Source organism: Malassezia vespertilionis, chromosome 2, assembly GCF_029542925.1.
Source record: "Malassezia vespertilionis chromosome 2, complete sequence".
Lineage (NCBI taxonomy): Eukaryota > Fungi > Basidiomycota > Malasseziomycetes > Malasseziales > Malasseziaceae > Malassezia > Malassezia vespertilionis.
The window spans coordinates 418957-438134 of NC_079248.1; the positions used below are offsets into that span (position 1 = coordinate 418957).

Here is a 19178-nt window from a genome sequence, read left to right on the forward strand (position 1 = left end):
ACATGCGAGTGGCACGTACGAACGCATAATGCGTATATATGTACTCCAGATTCTGGGTGCGCAATTAGACGATTGGGAATACGCGAAAGAGTGCGTAGGCTACGCTAATTTACTTGACTCGGAGAAAAAGGTGCGCTTCCCAAACTATACTTACTTATCCCAAGTCCTTGCTGATCGAAATCGAAGCGGCACAGGAGAATGCTGCCGTACTCAAAGTACAGCAACGCACTTCCTTGCATCAAATACACAAACATTACAAGGAAGAAAAAACGCGCAGAGAAAAACAAGCGTCTTTTGCGCAAGATCCTGATACCCAACCAACTTCTTCATACCCTATACACTCTGAGAGCAAGCCAGAATCGACCTTTGGACAAGAGATGCGCACGCCAGGCGGCGCGTCATTGCAGCGCACGACCGCCATTCACCGACACAGCGGCAAACGTATAGGGGCGAAGCGGGTCAATGGTACCGAACGAACTTATGCAAACACGATCGACGATTTGCACGGTTCCTTACGGGGTAAACCGTTGGACGAGCCGTTTAGTACCTTGGCCCCGCCACAGCCGGGCCTATCCTTTGCTGCCATTCGTCACATGCTATTTGCGGATGGTGCGCATCGCCAACGCTTTTTAGTCGGTGCACTAATTTTTTGCCTATTAACAATGCTAGCCTTTCGGAACTCCGGTGCTAGTGGAAGCGCCGCGAGGCGGCCATGGCTCCGTATTGCCGCACAGCGCATGTGGGACACGCTTCGAATGTATGTGCCGCTGTAATTGCATCTGACGCGCAGGGGCACGCAGGTCTCGTACTTGTGACCAACCGATCGGCCTGGCCTGTAGGTTGGCGCAGCCGTAGAATGTGGTTATGTCGAATCACAATTGTGTATTGGAACCATTGGCATAGAGAAAAGTACTCTTACGTAATATATGCGGCCAACGCGTGCTCCCGAAGTTTATAGTTGGATCAGTTTTTCTCTGTGCTGCGTAGAATCTGCAGGGCCGCTAGAAAGCTGACCTGATGGCGTGCCGTGCCGTCACATTGTCGGATCGGTTTTCTGCAGGTTGACTACAACAGGGTCGCACTTTTGAGCTTCAAGTTTCCAACCATACGCGTTGGATTCTCTTTGGCGAAGCCATGTCGGGGGCAATGGCAGGGATACCAATAGTATGTTTTTTTTTTTGTCCCTGGATCGTTGTACTGACACAGTGTTGTACTCGATTTCAGGGCTACCTGTCTATGATATCCTTTATAATTTGGGCGGGAACTGCTATGGCGAGTCCAATTGGGAGAGATTCGTACGTTTGGCTTTTACGTGAAGGACAGGATATACTAACGTTGCTAGCAGCTATGATGGCGCGAAGCTTCACCACTTTGAGCGTCGTCGTATACAGGGCGTGAAATGGAGCTACGCCGTTGCGTTTGTTGCTTCCGTTACTGCCATTCTTGCGATTATGCTTGTTCTGGCAATCATTTGCAAGTTTGCAAATCCGCCGCGCGCTCCCGCGCAGCACTTTGCTTTTGCAACCTCGGGAAGCTTGAGAAATGGTGCAGACGAAAACAGGCGTCTGTCGCGCGCGCAGCGCAGAGGGAGCACGGTACGCTATCCACGGGGGTCTACATCTCAGATTGGGCTATTAGATCAGATCCAACCCGTTCCCGTGGCGACACAGTACGAACCAAGGAAGCTTCCGATGCCTCCGCTGCAACCAGGTGAAAAACGCGCGTCGCGCTTGTTACCTGCACCGCCCGTTCAACAATCGGTCGGTATGGTACCGCATGAGATTCCTTCGTATGCATCCGCAAGTTCGTCGAGACCCCCTCGCATTCTCCCTCAACCACCGATTACGGATATGCTTTCGCCGTTTCGGGACGAAGGGATGTCACCATTTGACTCGAATGAAGCGTTAGCAACATCGCACCCCTCACGAAACGCGCGAGGATATGTTCCTCTCCCTGATCCTGCTGCATACCGAAACGTTCATTCAGAGAACGCGTATGAAGGATACCCCGCACAGGAAGGCTCAGATGCTTATTACACCGACTCGGGTATGTATGACGTCTATGCCAGAGACGCCCAACCTCTCACAGGGCCCAAGCAACAGTTGAAAGGGAATCCATCTCAGAGTTCCCAGCACTCCCGTGTAGAAAGCATTGGCGCTGGCGACTACCGTCGTCACAGCCGCAAGTACAAGGGGCGGATGTCAACTGCGGAGCGCGTCAATGTTCTTCGTGCTACCAATACCGATTACGACAATACTAGCGAGTCCAAGTCGAACAAGCCGCCAAGGGAGCTTCCGTATCCGCCCATGAGCAATCGCGAAAGTGAAGAGCTATACACGACAGAGTCTGCTCAATATCCGGTTCGTGACGAGCACCAGTACTGGGGCGATTATGATAATCGACGCTGGATGCAGTCGACGAACAACACTGGTAAAATTTATCGATACAACCCGATTTGAGCTGTCAAGTACAAAGCACCATCTTTATATTCCCTTCCTTCGGTTAGCTTTCCCAACGTGTTTCACCTTGGATGGCCGCTTCATAGCCTATTTAACTTCATGTATATTCTGGCTAAAATTTCGCGCAGCCCGTTTGGTCACATGCAGGTGTTGTGATGTGGAGCAAAACTGCTTCACAGCGTGCGATCGTGTTGGATTATGGGGCCTGAGCTAGGCACTGGTCATGGGGTTCGCCTGCCGATGCAGTTCATCGAGCAACTATGGCGCTCAGATATAAGTATACCATATGACATCTCGTTTGCGTCATTTTCGTCACATTTAGATCCATCAAGCGACAATGTCAAGGCGCTTGTCAGCGATATGGATACGCTTGTTCCTTGGAAGTCAAACAAGAGACCAAGCCGGAAGCGTATCAACTTTTTAGCAGCACTTCCACACGAGCTTGCTCTATATACCCTTTCATTCCTTGGGAATCCATGCGACATTTTACTAGCGTCGCTGGTCTGTCGAGCTTGGCATGGACTTACAAATGACCAAGTGCTTTGGCAGACCCTGTTTTTTAGGAATCCGGGCTGGGGTGTGCGCACAGATATGCCTTTGGATGAATTCTATGCGCTTGCAATATCGCCTTTATCTAGCGTGTTCCCGTGGAAGCAATTATTCATGGGGCGTTTTGCCTTGGAGCGCCGGTGGCGCGAGTTGCTCACCACTCTACCAAACGGGGTGAACACAAAGTTTGAGCCGTCCAAATCGGTGTTACGTGGTCACAAGGACAGCGTGTACTGCTGTTGTATTGATCCTGGTCTAGGTACAGGGACGCAAGGCTACATCATTAGTGGCTCGCGCGATCGCACAATACGGATATGGGATTGCAACACTGAAGCATGTGTGTCTGTGCTATCAGGACATCATGGAAGTGTACTATGTGTGAGACATGGTCGTGGGATGCTTGTGAGCTGCTCTTCAGATTGCACTGCACGGATATGGTACGAGGAGCTGAGCGCGCCAGAGTCGAAGGGACATGCCCCTGGCAGCAAATACATCGCAGGGCCTGTCCTCTCTGGTCATGCGTCTGGCGTCCTGGATGTTGCTTTTGGCGAGCAATGGATTGTAACATCCAGTCGTGACAAGACGTTGCGTGTTTGGCGCCGTTCTGATTTGGCTTACGTGCATACATATTACGGTCATTCTGCATCTGTGAATGCGTGCTGTCTGCAGGACGGCATTGTTGCGAGCGGAGCCGGCGATGGCTCCATCCATATCTGGGATGTTGCCACAGGGCAGCCACGCACTGTCATTCGGGGACCACACTGTGGTATTTCTTCTATAATTCTGTCGGGGTCACTTGTGTTTACAGGCAGCAGCGACAAGGTGATTCGCATTTGGGATGCTGACGAGGGCGTGTTGCTCTCCGTCTTCCAAGCACATGACCAACTAGTGCGGGACCTTTCTTATGATCCGGAGCGCAAGTTATTGATCAGTGGTGGTTGGGACGGCGTCACCCGCTTATGGAATATTGCGCCGACACTAAGTGCACCACGTACGCTATCGCCAGAAATGCTTCTACCTGCGCCTGAGTTTTTATGGGAAAAATGTGTGCACCATGGGAGAGTGTTTGGCGTTTGCTTCAATAGCACCCGTGTCGTTTCATCCTGCGAGGACCGAGTCCTGATGGTCGCCAACTTTGGCAACTATGGTCTGCCCACCCATCTCTATACGTGAATAGTTTGATCATGCACGGATACGCCCTCCACCAAAGTTACTTTATATTGATTGGCCAGTGCAATCTGTTTTTGCAGATGCGTCCTCTGCCCCATTGGATTTCTGCCAAACACGCAAGGGACGGTCCATGGGCCGGCCGAACGAGTACTTGCCAGTAGCCGCGCTACGGTCCTCAACTCTCTTCTACCAGCTACGCGTTACCTTGTGTAACCCTCTCTTCGCAGTTTGCTCGCAGCAGTGATTGAGTCTAGTGGGATTTTAATCCTATAATCCATATCATGTCGTCTGGCGTGCTCCGAGCCGGTGATGAGGCGCCCATGCCACCGCCGAAGCCCCGCAAAACGACGAACAAGCTGCTCACCAAGATCCGTCGATCTGACGGCAAGAAAAACAAGTCACGGTATTCGCAATACGTAGATCCAGTCGTACAGGGCGATGATCCGAATGCTTCTGTGCCCGGATCTCGCTTGGATGTTATCGATCAACTCGACATTTCAGGTATGCACGGGGCAAGTTGTACGTATCGCCGTGTTTTTTTGGATTTGTCTAACGCTTCAGTATTTCATCACGATTCTCCTTATGATGCCTGCTCACCGCGGGCTAACATTGTGACTAATGACTCTGCACCCATTCGTGCATTTGATCCTAATGTCGACCCAGTGACTAGCAAACTCGTCCACGAACACCAGCGCGTTCGTGGGCCGGAGGGCTTGCCCCCCGAAGCGTATCAGGGAGGCAAACCCAAAATCACAGAACGACTCCAATCATATGTCAATGACCAACCTCAGCGCGCCAAGGAAGCATTTGATAGCGCTGCTGACGATAGCGCAAATCCAAATGCCGAGTTCTTTGGTGTAGCATCGGAGCCTTGGCAAGACTTCAATGTGCCATCCAGCAATGGAAATCGATACCGTTATGAGAGAGGAGGAATGGAGAGTGGCCGCAGCAGCCGCAGCAGCAATTTTGCCGACATGGAAACGTACCTACGGGGTGACAATCGCACTCCGCAAACGAGTCAGGGCAGCGGGGATGCGTATGGAGAGACAGAATATCTCGACTCCAGGCCATACCCACAATCTGCACAACGTTCCAAGAGCTTATTGGGGCGTTTGCGGCGTCTTAAGGTGGACCCCGAAGAAGCAGCGCAGAGCTCGCAGGGCGCCACATCTTTGCAGGTCGAGCGCAGCAGAACGCTGCGCCCATCAGCATGGCGTTCGGGTGAAACGGAACGCAGCGCTGCTGCTCCGCCGATCTCGTACAACACATATGCAGGAGACGAAGGTGCCAACGAACAGCTGTACCATGCTGCGTCTCCCTACGGTTCTCATCACTCGCGTGGCCAAAACGTTCAAATCGCTGCGCCAATGCCCCCTCCGAAACAGAGCCCATCTTTGTATCAAGACGCAAGTACTGCGCCATCAGCCACAAATACAAAATATACCAATACTGTGCCTTTGGCTGAGCCAGAGAAGCTCGGTTTGGGAAGGTCAAGGTCATTTTTCTCGCGTATCGTAAATCGGAGCCGCGGCAACTAATCCACGCACTATACGTTGTTTTTTTGCTCTTGCCCTGTACAAAAATAGGAATATTATTTTGTTATTGTCTGTACAACGATCTATGTATGTAGTAGCTCAACAAAAGAATGGCGATGCTTGTGCCTCGACATCATATTTAGGCAAGCATTCGAGTTTATTCTGTCAAAAGACATTCTATCAGCTGCTATAGAGCTACGCTGTAAAACTCAGATTTTCCATGCTGCCATTGTCGCTGCGTGCACAAAACAGTTTACGCCTTGGCCTTCTGGGCTTTGAGCACACCGTCGAGCTTGGTGGCAAGCATAACGTTGCCCTTGACCTTGAGCTTACCACCCATAAAGGCCTTCTGGCCATTGACCTTGCCCTCAGCGAGATCGGCAAAAGCTGTTCCGTTAGAATACTTGTTGCGCAGGGTACGTACTGTCGTCAGCGAGGCTGATCACGCAATCAGCCTTGCCCTTAGCCTTGCCCTCGTAAACAGTGGCCTCCTTCTTAAGATCGATGGTCTGGACGAGCTCCTTGCCACCAGAGTTCTTAATGTGGAACTCGAAGACGGCGTTGGTCTATTGTGAGCATTCTATTCCGCCAAGTAAACCGAACATACCTTCTTCTGGAGGTCCTTCTTCTCGGCATCAGACATGCCGGCAAGGCCGTCGGTGATTTGCTTGAAATACTGGGAAGACTTGAAGTCGCTCATTGTTGCGAATAATGGATGAGAAGGGATTTTCTGTCGCGCCCCTTTTGTACCAGACCGTGACTCCGATTGCCTGCGGGGATTGTGGCCAGAACCCGGGGCTTTTAGCCAATAATGTGGGGGATCGCTTGGCCCATGCAGCTCCGCTATTGCCACCGGCACAGATATTGGACCGGTCTAACCGGTGGGAATGTGGAGAAATAATGTCCCAATGTGACGTGGGCGCACGAAAGTTTAGTGCGTAGAGCTGTTTTACGGAAGGCGGCGAGGAGCGAAAATCGCCAAGGTATGTACGTAGATGTCGAAATTGTGTATCTAGCTAAAGTGTTTTAAATTCGAACATAGGTTTGGACAAGAAAGGAAAAGGTACGGCAGCTAAGCACTAGCTGATTATTAAAGGAAATCCACAAGTTCCGCGCCAAGGCTAAATGTGCTTTGCATGGTGGGCAATTTTGTGCTGCTGTTCGGTTCGAGCTCATGTGGCACCCCGGGTTGGTTGTGATCTGTCCTTACTGCACTCGGTTCGCCCAAAGTTTGTGCAAGCGACTTGCCATTGGCATTGCTGTAACCCATGCTGCGTTGCTTTGGCCTGTCAAAGTCAAAGTTAAGCGACCAGTCGTTTTGGTTAAAGTTTAGGTTCAAAAGGTTACTCTCCTCTGTACTAGCCGGATCGTAACCCTGCTGCGCATTATCATAGCCATAGCCATACTCATAGCCATAATTATAGTTTTCGCCATAGCCATACTCGTAGCCATACTCGCCATTTTCACCTTTAATCCATTGGTTATAGTAGTCTTCTTGCGGCGAAGTAGCTGCACCAAGGATGGGCACTGCAGCACCACCTAAATGTGAGCTGGCGTCTGCATCGGCAGCTCCCGCCGCGTCCAACGTATTCGCCTCGCCAGGACGGGTCACAGCGGCAGTGTCAGGCCTATCCTTACCAAGCAATGCTGCCGGCGTAGGGAGTTGAGGAGGTGCAGACGCTTTCGTGTTTGTAGCTGGGGTTGCATCGCTGCTGTTCGTAACGGGGCTTGCTTCTGGCACAGACAAATTGATGGTCCTGGGCTTGGGCGCCGGCGGTTTTGGTTGCTTGCGGAGAGGGTTTTTGAGCGCGCTAATCGTGCGACTTTGCCGATTCTGGTTCGAGAAAGCAGGCTTCTCGGTTGGTACTTTAGGAGGTTTCTCATTCACTGCACCTTGTGCAAGGGGCGGCGATAGCGACGTGCCCAGAGTTTCGGCGGTCTTTGTTGGCGCTGCTGCTTCGGCTTGTCCAATGTGCAATTTTTTCATTAGCGATTGCCAAAGATTTTTGGACTGTGCCGCACCGTCTTTGGGTTCTTTAAACATGCTTGCCCAGCTCGATATGCGACTTTGTGGGGCTTTGTGTGATGCATTTGCGCGCTCATCGTTGGGATAGTATGCGCTTGGCTCGCGACGCGCCTGTGGCGACCTTGCATCTTCAGAAGCAAGGCCGTGCGCGGCAGGTTTCGCTTTGGCGATGGTGTTTTCCGCTTGCTCCAAAGGTGTCTGCGGCGCTTGCATTGATCGTCTCGGTTCATCCAATGTCGCTTTCTGCGTCTTAATGTTGGGCTCTTCCACTTGAGAGAGGCTAGGCACAGGCTTGGACTGCGGCAAGGGTCGGTTCTGTACAGGTACTTGTTCCGTCGGTGCAGTGCCAGCTTGGGAAAGAGGATCCGGCGACGTTTTTACAGCGTCGCGCGCAGCAAATGAATTGAGGTTCTGTTGCACAAAAGGTTGACCCACCACGGGTGTAGGTCCTTGAGTAGGTGGGGCCGAGCGAGGTCCACGCATAGAAGCCTCTTCTTCCTCCCTCTCCTCGCCTTCTTCATAAAAGTCCTCGTCTTCCTCTTCAATGTAGTCTTCATCTTGAATACCACCAGCACTTGAAAGTACCTCGTCATTGAGGTATACAGCCTGGTATGCAGCTGAAACCGGCATTGGATCTTGCTTAAGACCTCTAGAAGGGTCGCTCTTCTCTTGCGAAAAAGAACGGACACGGGCATCGTACGTGCTGCGCAGACGATCTCGAAAACCAGAAAATTGCATTGGCGAGCTTGGCCTGGAACTCTGTAATGCATCTCCAGCTGTTTCGCGCGTACGAGCAAGGTTAAATTCTTTGCTCGGCTGATTTTGTATACCTTCCACGGGCATGGGTGGTGCTGAAGGCTGCTTAGTGCGGCCAACCTTTTTAAAAAAGCGACTCGCCGTGTTCTTGATGGATTTGTCGCCAGATTTGCCGAAGATGCCGCCAATGCCAAGTCCATTTTGCTCGGCCTTCTGTGCATCAGACAGCACCGTCGGATCGCGTGCCGATTCCGCATCGGCTGTAGCTCGGGATGTGTCTAACGTGGGAAGCGCACTTGATTGTTGCTTTTCGGTCATCATGCGTTTATTGTACGCATCTGCCGCGCTATGGCCATGGCCCGGCTTGGAATAGTCCCGATTGGGCTGGTTCAGGGTTGGTTTGTCGCTACGCTTTGGCGGTACCGCATCCTTCGACACAAGGGGCGGCGAGGTCTCTAACTTGCTGCCATGACCAGCCGAGCTCATGTCGGCTTCGTAGCGGCTCAATGGTGATGCCTGGTCTGCAAAAAACTGGTGGTACTTGGCGCTATCCATCCCGTTGTTCGTCGTACCGTTCTGCGATACTAGTTTCGCCTTGGGCGCCAGCGTCGCTTTGAGTGCGCCAGAGAGGGGTGGAGAAAGACCGGGGCCCAGTGACATGCTCGTTACCGGAGGCGACATTCGAACAGAGTCTTTTGCAGCAGGCTTTGCTGGTACAGGTGTAATTTCCGGCGCTTCAGTATGGAGCTTTGTGCGCGAGTGCACGTTCGCGAGCGGGACGCGGGGCTGTGCAGCAGGTACAGGCCGTGCTGGAACTGCAGGACTCACGCGCTGCGCTTGCGCTGCGGCCCGAGGGGCTCTAGGAGCTGCTTGTGGGGGCGAGAGTATGTCATCTTCAGAATCTGTGTCCGATTCCGGATCGTCCACACTTAGAAAATTGGCCTTGCCTCCTTCCATAGGCCCTTCCAGCACGCTCGGTTCACTCCAAGGAAAGTTGAGACCGAGATGCTTTGCACCCGACCCAATGGGGCGTGTTGTGACGGATTGTTTGAAATCCATTAAGATGAGGCTCCAGCGAGCACAATGCGGTCGGAGTGGGAAACTTCAAGCTTGAGCCAGGCTGGCTTCCTCCTTCCTGCAAGGTGCGTATGATAGAGATTCAGGCTTTCGATTCGCTCTGCGCTAACGCGAAGCTTGCATTCATCCTAGCGCGCCGCATCAAACCTTTCAACGCCATTACACAACACACTGATTGGCCAAATTATTTATTGCACCTGACCTAGCCTACCACCGTGTGGTATTTTCTGCAAGGCGTGGAACCTCCTCACATTTGTGCCTCCACCTACGTGTTATATTATCTCCGAGCCACGTGCAGGTCGTGTGGGCCCTGACAGTGTGGAGGGTGTCAAGCATATATTCCTATCATGTTTTTTTGGCACGCCGTGCCTCGCGCTGCTTTGCACGGTGCGCGGCGCGCTTTTTGTTGCGTGCCAGCGTTCCTACTCCAGAGTAAGAGCCAGGGCTCACAGATACAATACGTACGGGCGCACGCGTTGGTGTTGTTGCGTCAACAACACGCGTGCTCGAGCCCTTTTTTACCGGCGCACCGGTGGGCATTTCTGCCATAGCCTGAGCGTGCACCTCGTTTGAGCGACGAATAGCCAGTGCAAGAGCAGAAGGTGCTTTAAGCACATTCTGTGACTCGCCAAACTCTTCGTAGGGGGCGCCGCGTGGAGAATGCGGCGCAGTTTGGAGTGTAGGGCGTGGGTCGTTCGTAAAGGAAGGCCGCGAGCCTAACAGACGCTCCATATTCCGTTGCAGCTCTGTTTGCAATGGTTTATTCTGTCAGTAAGTACCTGTACAACAAGTGGTAGGATTGCGTTCAGTGTAAAAGGGAAAAAAAGATGTAACCATAGCGTGTCTTCAAGACTAATCGTTTACAACATCCTTACGCACCGTAAGTGGACACATACCTCTTTCTTCCACATCTCTTCCAATGCTTTCAATCGTAGGATCGATTCCGCGCGCTCAAGAGTAAGACGAAATTTTTGCGCCAAGGACCGAACGGTCCATTGGCCGGGCGCCTCTGTATGCAGGCGCCACATATCGTCGCGTATTTTTTGGTGCACTGGCGGTGGCGGGTTAAATGCAGGGTTCAATGGAAATGGCGTGTTTGCTATCCAATGCGGTCCTTGACCAGGAGCTGGATATCGAAATTGCTCTCCTTCGCCTCGTACCCATTCTTTGAAGGGCGGAAGGGGGCGGCGGGATAGACGTGGACGGTCACGATTACTGCGTCCACCACGATCCGCTGCCGCGCTTGGCGCACACAAGGAAAATGTGCGCACAGGCGGACGTACCGTTGCTTTTCCGCAAGCAAATTTCCCTAGGCGCATACTTGGCAAAAGGAAGCGCGGCACGACGGAGAAAGAATATATCACGTGATGGTTATGGCCTGTGCGCGGCGCGGCGCAACGTTGATTTTTTGGCATGGCGCTGCTCACATCCGATGGCGCCGCTAAGCTCGCGGATAAGGGCCGGCAGAGTGAAGTATCCATTTCGTGCATTACTTTATCTCAAAACATTACTATCAATGTTGGAGATGAGCGTATTGCGTATGAAATTCAAGCGGATGCGGAGGTGCAGTGCCTTGAAACGGCCCAAGCGCTGCCTCTCCTTGCTGCGCCCAGGGGCCTTAGCCTGACCGAAAGCGCAGTACGAATCACGGCAGCACCAGAAAATATGGAAATACTCAACCCTTTTTGTGTATCAAAAATCGGAAACGTTTACACTTTGACCGTGCCGAGTGCATGGGAGCAGGAGGACGCGATGTTGCAAATCAGCATAAAACTGTACTTTTCCACCGTAGTACGACGGAGCAGGAGTACTCTCGCGTACTATACTCAAATTCCTGTATTGCTCAGCGTGAAGAACTCGCTAAAATGCACATTCCATGGCTTTGAGGGCTCCCCGGATGCGCCCCCAACTTTGGGTACGGAGCCGCCAATGTCGTGCTTACCGATTTGGTCTACCTTGAATGGCATGATGCAATTGCAGGGCACATTTCCAAGCACAGATATACTAGCGCTACAATGGGGGCAGCCTGTCGAACAAGGGAGCGAGCCACCAATGTTTGGGAATGCAGCGCTGTGTGAATGCTCTATGGATATCGCTCTGGAGCGTGTATGGAGCGAAGCATATCACGATTATGCGCTGCGGTCAACGCTGACATTTCAATTCGAAGTGACAATTGCTACGCCGCGTGTGTCTTTGCTGGTCAAAGAGTCGATCCTTTATTGCGAGCTCGATGGCACCGACGAAGAGCTGGTCTTAGATTCACTTGAGATCGAGGCAGATTCAAGCATCATTGCTCGGCACGAGCTCAGCGTAACAACAGAATTGGACATGAATTCAAAAGCTCTTGTGCGTGTTGCAGGACGTGTGTCCAATGCTCCCCGTAAATTTGCATTGGTGGTCAATGTTGACGCAGTGTGCGGAATGTTTGGCGATCCACCCGCAAGTCCATTGCGCTTTTGCGTGCGTGGCAAAGCTCACACTACTCATGCATATTCGATTGTGTCTGGCATCCTACCGCGGGCATATACGTTACCTTTTCTTCGCTTCAGCGATGTTCCTTGCACTTCACACACGTATGCTATCCAAAGAACTTCACGAACGTCAGAAGACAATGAATATCAACTTAAAGTTGCCCGGGCCGAATCTAAAGGCAGCGTAATATGCCCGATTGAGGGGGTCAGCACAGTGCGTATTTACGGATTGGAGCGGTGCACAATTGCATACACGAGGACTTCTCTACGCACTATATTGCAAGATGCTGAGCATTGCGATGCGCTGCGTTTCAACTCAGTCAACCATGAGGTGTGGCCCATTGGTGCAGATGGTAAGAGGCGCATGGAACATCGTATCTTGATGTTTATTCATGGTCCTCTTTCAGTGCAAGCTTACACCTTATTGTTGTTTCCGAAAGGTACAGGCAGGGTGTTGGAGCCTTTTGATGCTCAAGTACGAGTCAATGGTTACCCTGCAACCGTGTTTTTTGAGACAGAATACGTCGGCACCAAATCAAGCACAGACGTAGCAGGTGACGAGACTACGGCGCTTCGATTTTCCGTCCCTTCTATGAGCTTACATGGGGTAAATGCACAAGTCGAGGTCACATTCACATTGGCGTGGACCGACACGGAAATACTAAGCGTCATTGTCCCTTCGTTCCCAAGTTTCGTTCCTGTTTCTATACTGCGCGTGCATGGAGTGGGATCATTGTCTCCGCGATTAGTTGAGTACGAGGAAGAAGCACATCTGGGATACACAAGCGACGCGTACATAACGCGCTTTGCAGTGAAACCGTGCTATCCAAGTCGGCTCCAATTCGTGCTGCAGCGTACAGCTCAAGTGAGGCACATTCACACTACTGTTTTATGGATGGTATTTGCAATCCTTCTGGTATTTGCAGCCATCTATATGTATATTTGCACCAAATCCATTCACCAGCTGTCACTACGTGTGAATACACTGGCTATGGCTCTGGATGTTGACTTTGCAGACGGATCATACAAAAGTGCTACGGCAGATATGGAGATGCAAACTCACGCATCAAATGGTTCTCTTCCTTTTTCTTTCGTCTCTTCCGTATGGGGGAGATTTTGGCGCTGAAGCGCGAATAAGCATGTAGTAGTAGTAGTGTGCCAGTCAAAGAATGTTATGCCCCACAATGCGCACGTGCACAAAAGACGGCACACGATTTTGGGCCGTGCATTCCTTCACGCACGACATAGGATTATGCTGGCGAGCAGGATTCGTCTGGGTGTGGCGGCTATGGACCGCAAGGCGCGCTCTAAGCCTATGCAAAATATTCTAAACAGGTTGCTTTTGAAGGACAATGTCGAAGTTATCAATTTCGGCGACAAGATGATTCTCGACGAAGACGTGGAAATGTGGCCCATTGTCGACGTGCTCATTTCCTTTTTCAGCACTGGATTCCCTCTGGAAAAGGCAATACGCTATGTGCATCTGCGCAAGCCAGTGTGTGTTAATGATTTGGACTTGCAAACCGTGCTGTGGGACCGGCGTGCTGTCTTGCGTATTTTGGCCGCATCTGGCGTTCCTACACCGCCAAGTTTGTCTGTGGATAGGAATGGAGGTCCTGATTTGGACCCTGCGCTTGTTCAAGATATTAAGAACAGGCTTGGTGTGGACATTTCAGTCGCACATGTGCCGAAACAATTTGAAATGCACGATGAAGATGTTTTGGTGGTTAATGGACAGAGCATTCGAAAGCCGTTTGTCGAGAAGCCAGTGAGCGGCGAGGACCACAATGTGCATATCTACTTCCCTAAATCTAGGGGCGGCGGTGGGCGACGGCTGTTCCGCAAAGTAGGAAATAAATCGTCTGAGTTTGATCCTAATTTGGTATATCCCCGGACGGATGGGTCCTATATTTATGAAGAGTTCATGGATGTGGACAATGCGGAGGACATTAAGATATACACGATTGGTCCAGACTTTGCTCATGCAGAGACGCGCAAGTCTCCTGTGGTTGATGGCCTTGTGAAACGTAATCCTGACGGCAAAGAAGTCCGGTACATTACGGAGCTCACCGCCGATGAGCGCAGAATTGCACGCGAGATTAGCCTTGCATTCAAACAGTTTATCTGTGGCTTTGACTTACTGCGCGTGAAAGACAAAAGCTACGTTATTGATGTCAATGGCTGGAGCTTTGTGAAAGGCAATGACGAGTATTACGACAAGTGCGCCCAAGTCCTCTCCAAATTTTTCGAGGCAAATGTGGCGTCTTGTCCGCAGCGTTCGCCTTGTGTATTGGAAAATGTATCTGAGGAGACGTCCAGCTGGGTTCTCAAAGCCAATGTGACCGTATTTCGTCATGGCGACAGGTCGCCAAAACAGAAGTTGAAACGCTCTTTTAAAGCGAGCGAGCCATTTGCAGCACCCGTCATTGCTCTTCTGCATGGGTGCCGTGAGGAAATTATTTTGCGCCAGCAGCTTGAACTCGTGGAGGAAGCGTTGGAGGAAGCGTCCAAGCTGCCGGATGCGAACGAGGAAGACCTGCTGTTTTTGATTGAGGTAATTGAGCGCAAGAAGGACATGCCAGGGACCAAGATTCAAATAAAGCCAAGCTTCAACAAGGAGACTGGCGTTTTGGAGAAGACACAGCTCATCATTAAGTGGGGCGGCGAATTTTCCCATGCCGCACGCCATCAGGCTCGCGATTACGGAAAAAACATGCGCCGTGATATGCTGATTATGAACAAAGAGGCACTTGACAACTGCACTGTATACACAAGCTCAGAGCGTCGCGTCTTGTCGAGCGCAGAGATTTTTGCGAACGCATTCCTTAATGACGAAAAACAGGATGACAGCACCGACAATAAACCGAGGGAAATGGTAGTGCGCAAGGATTTATTGGACGACTCAAATGCCGCCAAGGACCTACTCGACCGTGTGAAGAAGGAGTTAAAAAAGGACCTCGCTCCGGGATCGCCTACGCAAAACGAAAGACCAGTGGGATGGCCAGAGGATCTTCCGCCGCCTGCACTCATGGGTGGTACGATTCGCGAAATTTTGCTATCTTTGGGAGAGACGATGCACAAGAACTACGAGACGCTCGACGTGGACACAGTACAAGATCGTTGGTGCACGCACGAGACGCCCATGTTGTTCAGGGAGCGTTGGGATAAACTTATTCACGACTTTGACGAGGAGCCTCACGAACCTACGCGTGCGAGTGAACTGTCTGACATGCTATCTCATGACGGACTGCACAACCGCGCTTTTTTAGAGCGAATCTTTTACTCGCCCGACGAGGAGCCGCGCCTCAACAGACTTCACAAGCTGTATCGCTTGAGTCTTGTTTTGTTTGACTACGTGTGTCCCCGCGAATATGGGATTACATCAGAGGAAAAGGAACAGATTGGCTTGCTTACGTCTCAGCCGCTTTTAAAAAGCATCATCGGGAATCTGAAAAAGAGTTCAGAAGTCAAAGGACTTTGTGCATTCTATTTTACCAAGGAATCGCACATTCACACACTTCTCAATCTTATCTTATCTTCAGACCTCAAGGTGATTATGCCCCGCCCACCGCCGATGGACTACTTTTCGAGCATCACGTTCGAAGTGTATGAAAGGGAAACGTCGCATAGCAATTCCGCAAGTCCAACAGACACGCTGGCAAGCAACGCAGGCAAACCGGAACTCTCGCTAGTCATCTCTGTCTCTGAGGGCGCACACAGTAACGAGGTACTCTTTATCAACCTGGATGCTCGTCATGCTCTTACTCCACTTCCAAGCCGCAAGCTGACCACGCACATGGACTTTGACGAGGCTATAGCCAAGCTATCTACACACAGCTGTAAACGCCAAGACAATGAGACAGCGCGTGGTCAAGTGGAAGGCTCAGCAGTATTCTTTGGCGAGCAGGACGAGGACCAGCGCATTGTGCCCATTCCATACAAGTGCATGGACATCGATGGCTACAGTGTTACTTCAACGTAGGCCTCCATAGTGGTCACGTGAATCGTTTTCATGGAACAGGTGATCCGTCCAAGCTCCTTCTTGTTGGACGTATCGGTTGATTGCTGTATTGCATTGTATGCACCCGGATCCTAATGCTTGGCACAATGATCTCATCGAGAGTTTTATGTAATACATATTTTATACATCTCTCGCGCGTGGGCGTGCGGAGGTAGGTGTCGTTTTTTGGAGTACTGACTCGAAAGTATCCCTGCATCGCTGCCGTCGTTCCAAGTAGCGATGCGCCAGGGCCTTTTTAAGGCGAGATCGAATACGAATCAGATTAATGCATCAATGGTTCCCTCTATGCGTCTGATGAGCTCGACACCGCGGCGCTTGGATGACTCGAGAGATAAAGAAAGGAAGACAACAGGTGCAGAAATTCCAGCCAAGAAGGCAGAGGAAGCGCCAAAGACAATGCAAGAGCGTATGCAGTCTATGTGGTCTACGATCAAATATCTTTTTCGATTTTACTTGAACGGTGTGAAGCAAATCTGGAGCAACAGGACGATTGTAAAGGAGATTCGCGCGGAAGTGCGCGAGACGGGCCGCCCCCTTACGTTTGAAGAGACGACTATGATTCGCACGCATGGGTCTGATATGATCAAATTGCCCTTGTTCTTGTTGATTCTGGTAACGCTGGAAGAGCTGCTGCCATTGATGGTCATTTATACCCCATTTTTGCTTCCCTCTACATGTATCCTTCCCAGCCAGCGCCTGAAAATCCGAAAGCGCTTGGAAGTGAAGCGCGAGAATGCAGTGAAAGAAGTGAACCATCTCAATTTAGACGATCCAGTTTTACAACAGGCCAACAGCGGCGAGGGGATGGAGCAGAGCAAGTCGCTTTCTTCCATTTCCCCACAAGGAATTCAAGAGCTCGTTACCATCTTCAACCTTTCCGCTTGGGGTGGAAATAGATTGCGTCGGGGACGTCTTGCTGCGCATATAAAGCGGCTCTTGGATGACGACAAGAGTCTAGCGCTATCCAGGCTCCTGAGTGAAACCTCAGACGACAATCTGGACTTGTTGGCCGACACATGTACGGAACGCGGCATGTACGTATTGTGTCTTACATACATACTGACCTTTAGTCGCGCAGTAAACGTGACTGCTGCTGAGATGCGCGAGAGTATGTACACGATACAACACTGACAAACTAGGCTTGCACATTTGGTTGCATACCACGTTGGCAGCGAAGCCGCCCTCACTTTTGCAAGTCGCACTCCTTCCAAAACAGCTCCCAGAAATTGGTGGGCCGGAGGAGGTCATTTTGGAGGAAATCAAGCAAGAAGATGACCAAACTGTGATGAGGCAGACAAGTACCGTTGTCAGTGAAGTGGTCCAGGAAGAAAAGCGCATCGAGAGTGAAGAGAAGCGCAAATAATTTTTGCTTGTGTTATTTTGGATTTGGTACGCATTTGGGCTCCATAACTATAGCTAGTAGCTGTCTCCCTCTGCACCTTCGCCAGAGAAGCCAAAATCCCGGCGCAGTACGGCTATCCGTCGCTTGTCAAGCTTTTCTTTCGACTGATTCTCCGCAGCAACTGCCTCAAGCAGCTTTTGCGCCGCTGAGGCGGGTATAGGTGATGCGGTCGCTTTCGGCAACTCATCCTCCATATCCAGATCCTAAAGGTCAGTACGTCTTCACATTGCGTACAAGTTCGCCTAGGAGAACAACATTCTCCCCCCGTATAATGTATAAACCTTTGGGGACATCCGCGTAGCGATTCCCTAAAAATACACGCTCGATAGTTTCCTGCAACATAAAGTTGGCTGTATTGTAAGGAACCCTCTTTTGGACGTACCAAATTGATCGTAGGAACGAAGAATGCCGATGAGCTTTTTTCCGTCGCGCAAAATAACGACGACTTTTTCTAAGAGAGTTAGTCTATACAGTACGTGCACACATACTGTCAACATAATCGACCAATGCACCAGATGTGGTAAAAGCAATGTTTGCCAGGATTTCCTTCGCTTCCATCACTGCTTGCTGTGGAAGGACGGAAGCGACGGGGGTGCGCTTCCACACAATTGCTTAACGCCTCGATTGGAGCACAGCGGCAATCTTGGGCCCTACTGCGCGGGTGCGTAGCAAAGATTAAGGGAAAAAGCTGTATAAAACTGTGCACCTCTATAAGAGAGCAGTGCAACCAGGTAGTAGCAAGTAATGGAGCTCGAAGGTAGGCGTCAGTGGGACAACCACGCCAGGTTACCACGACAAACATACCTCCCAAACAGCTCATCTCCAGCCAATGAGTGCAGGTGTTGAAAAGCATTGTGGGCCCATGCGCAATTATCGGGGCTCCTTACCAGTGACAAGCGCGAAAGGCCATTGCACAATCGTCCCCATCTACTTTTGGGATTATTTGAGTTATACCTGCGCGTTGCGCAGACCCGTGTGCATTTCGTAACACTTTGTGCTTTACTACACTCATGATACGTATCTCATCCACCCCCAATGTGTTTGCCACAGCATGGACTAACTCCAAGTACAGTGTTCCTAAGCGACGCATCGAGACGGATGTAATGAAACTGTACGTGTGGCATAAATACTCATCGTTCAGCATCATGTCAGACTACGAGATCCATCTTGTGGATGACAATATGCAAGAGTTTCATGTAATTTTCCAAGGTCCTTCAGAGAGTACGTTCATGCCTGTTACTAACCCATAGCGCCGTATGAGAAAGGCGTATGGCGCATACACGTTGAGCTTCCTGACCAATACCCCTACAAATCTCCGTCCATCGGATTTGTGAACAAAATTTTTCATCCCAACATTGATGAAGTTTCGGGCTCTGTCTGCCTGGACGTGATCAATCAGACATGGTCGCCCATGTTTGATTGTATCAATATATTTGAAACCTTTCTTCCTCAGCTATTGCGGTACCCAAATCCCACTGACCCATTGAATGGAGAAGCAGCGGCAATGTTATTACGCGACGCAGACGCGTACGATCGAAAAGTACGTGCATTTGTGGCGGCATTTGCGACAGGGAAAACTGCAGGCAAAGACGCAACACCGAATGCAGAGGATGCCGCTGACAATGTGGATGACGACGAAGACATGAGCGATATCGGTAGTATGTCCGACATTGGCAACAGCGTCTTTTCTGAGTAGCGACTTACCCAATGTA

At 50.9% G+C, this 19178-nt stretch overlaps 8 protein-coding genes across 8 annotated transcripts; 4 read left to right on the plus strand and 4 right to left on the minus strand.

Annotated features, from left to right (window-relative positions):
* Nucleotides 1–1269: 1269 nt before the first annotated feature.
* Nucleotides 1270–2459, plus strand: MVES1_001018 (uncharacterized protein; the record flags this gene model as incomplete). Its single annotated transcript, XM_056205872.1, has 3 exons — nucleotides 1270–1295; nucleotides 1346–2046; nucleotides 2089–2459. 3 exons carry the CDS (start codon nucleotides 1270–1272, stop codon nucleotides 2457–2459), a joined length of 1098 nt encoding a protein of 365 aa, XP_056061847.1.
* A 3507-nt stretch (nucleotides 2460–5966) lies between these two features.
* Nucleotides 5967–6413, minus strand: MVES1_001019 (uncharacterized protein; the record flags this gene model as incomplete). Its single annotated transcript, XM_056205873.1, has 3 exons — nucleotides 5967–6100; nucleotides 6138–6279; nucleotides 6321–6413. The coding sequence occupies 3 exons, from the start codon at nucleotides 6411–6413 to the stop codon at nucleotides 5967–5969; spliced, it is 369 nt and encodes a 122-aa protein (XP_056061848.1).
* A 390-nt stretch (nucleotides 6414–6803) lies between these two features.
* MVES1_001020 (uncharacterized protein) lies at nucleotides 6804–9554 on the minus strand (the record flags this gene model as incomplete). Its single annotated transcript, XM_056205874.1, has 1 exon — nucleotides 6804–9554. The coding sequence occupies one exon, from the start codon at nucleotides 9552–9554 to the stop codon at nucleotides 6804–6806; it is 2751 nt and encodes a 916-aa protein (XP_056061849.1).
* A 363-nt stretch (nucleotides 9555–9917) lies between these two features.
* MVES1_001021 (uncharacterized protein) lies at nucleotides 9918–10304 on the minus strand (the record flags this gene model as incomplete). The annotated part of the gene is made up of 1 exon (XM_056205875.1): nucleotides 9918–10304. The coding sequence occupies one exon, from the start codon at nucleotides 10302–10304 to the stop codon at nucleotides 9918–9920; it is 387 nt and encodes a 128-aa protein (XP_056061850.1).
* A 681-nt stretch (nucleotides 10305–10985) lies between these two features.
* MVES1_001022 (uncharacterized protein) lies at nucleotides 10986–12231 on the plus strand (the record flags this gene model as incomplete). The annotated part of the gene is made up of 2 exons (XM_056205876.1): nucleotides 10986–12032; nucleotides 12178–12231. The coding sequence occupies 2 exons, from the start codon at nucleotides 10986–10988 to the stop codon at nucleotides 12229–12231; spliced, it is 1101 nt and encodes a 366-aa protein (XP_056061851.1).
* A 996-nt stretch (nucleotides 12232–13227) lies between these two features.
* Nucleotides 13228–17427, plus strand: VIP1 (inositol hexakisphosphate and diphosphoinositol-pentakisphosphate kinase; the record flags this gene model as incomplete). Its single annotated transcript, XM_056205877.1, has 5 exons — nucleotides 13228–13235; nucleotides 13292–16021; nucleotides 16250–17098; nucleotides 17135–17172; nucleotides 17237–17427. 5 exons carry the CDS (start codon nucleotides 13228–13230, stop codon nucleotides 17425–17427), a joined length of 3816 nt encoding a protein of 1271 aa, XP_056061852.1.
* Nucleotides 17428–17480: 53 nt separating this feature from the next.
* On the minus strand, nucleotides 17481–18024 carry MVES1_001024 (uncharacterized protein; the record flags this gene model as incomplete). Its single annotated transcript, XM_056205878.1, is given in 4 exon segments — nucleotides 17481–17669; nucleotides 17701–17816; nucleotides 17849–17931; nucleotides 17951–18024. The coding sequence occupies 4 exon segments, from the start codon at nucleotides 18022–18024 to the stop codon at nucleotides 17481–17483; spliced, it is 462 nt and encodes a 153-aa protein (XP_056061853.1).
* Nucleotides 18025–18476: 452 nt separating this feature from the next.
* On the plus strand, nucleotides 18477–19162 carry ubc8 (E2 ubiquitin-conjugating enzyme; the record flags this gene model as incomplete). Its single annotated transcript, XM_056205879.1, has 2 exons — nucleotides 18477–18687; nucleotides 18717–19162. 2 exons carry the CDS (start codon nucleotides 18477–18479, stop codon nucleotides 19160–19162), a joined length of 657 nt encoding a protein of 218 aa, XP_056061854.1.
* Nucleotides 19163–19178: the final 16 nt, after the last annotated feature.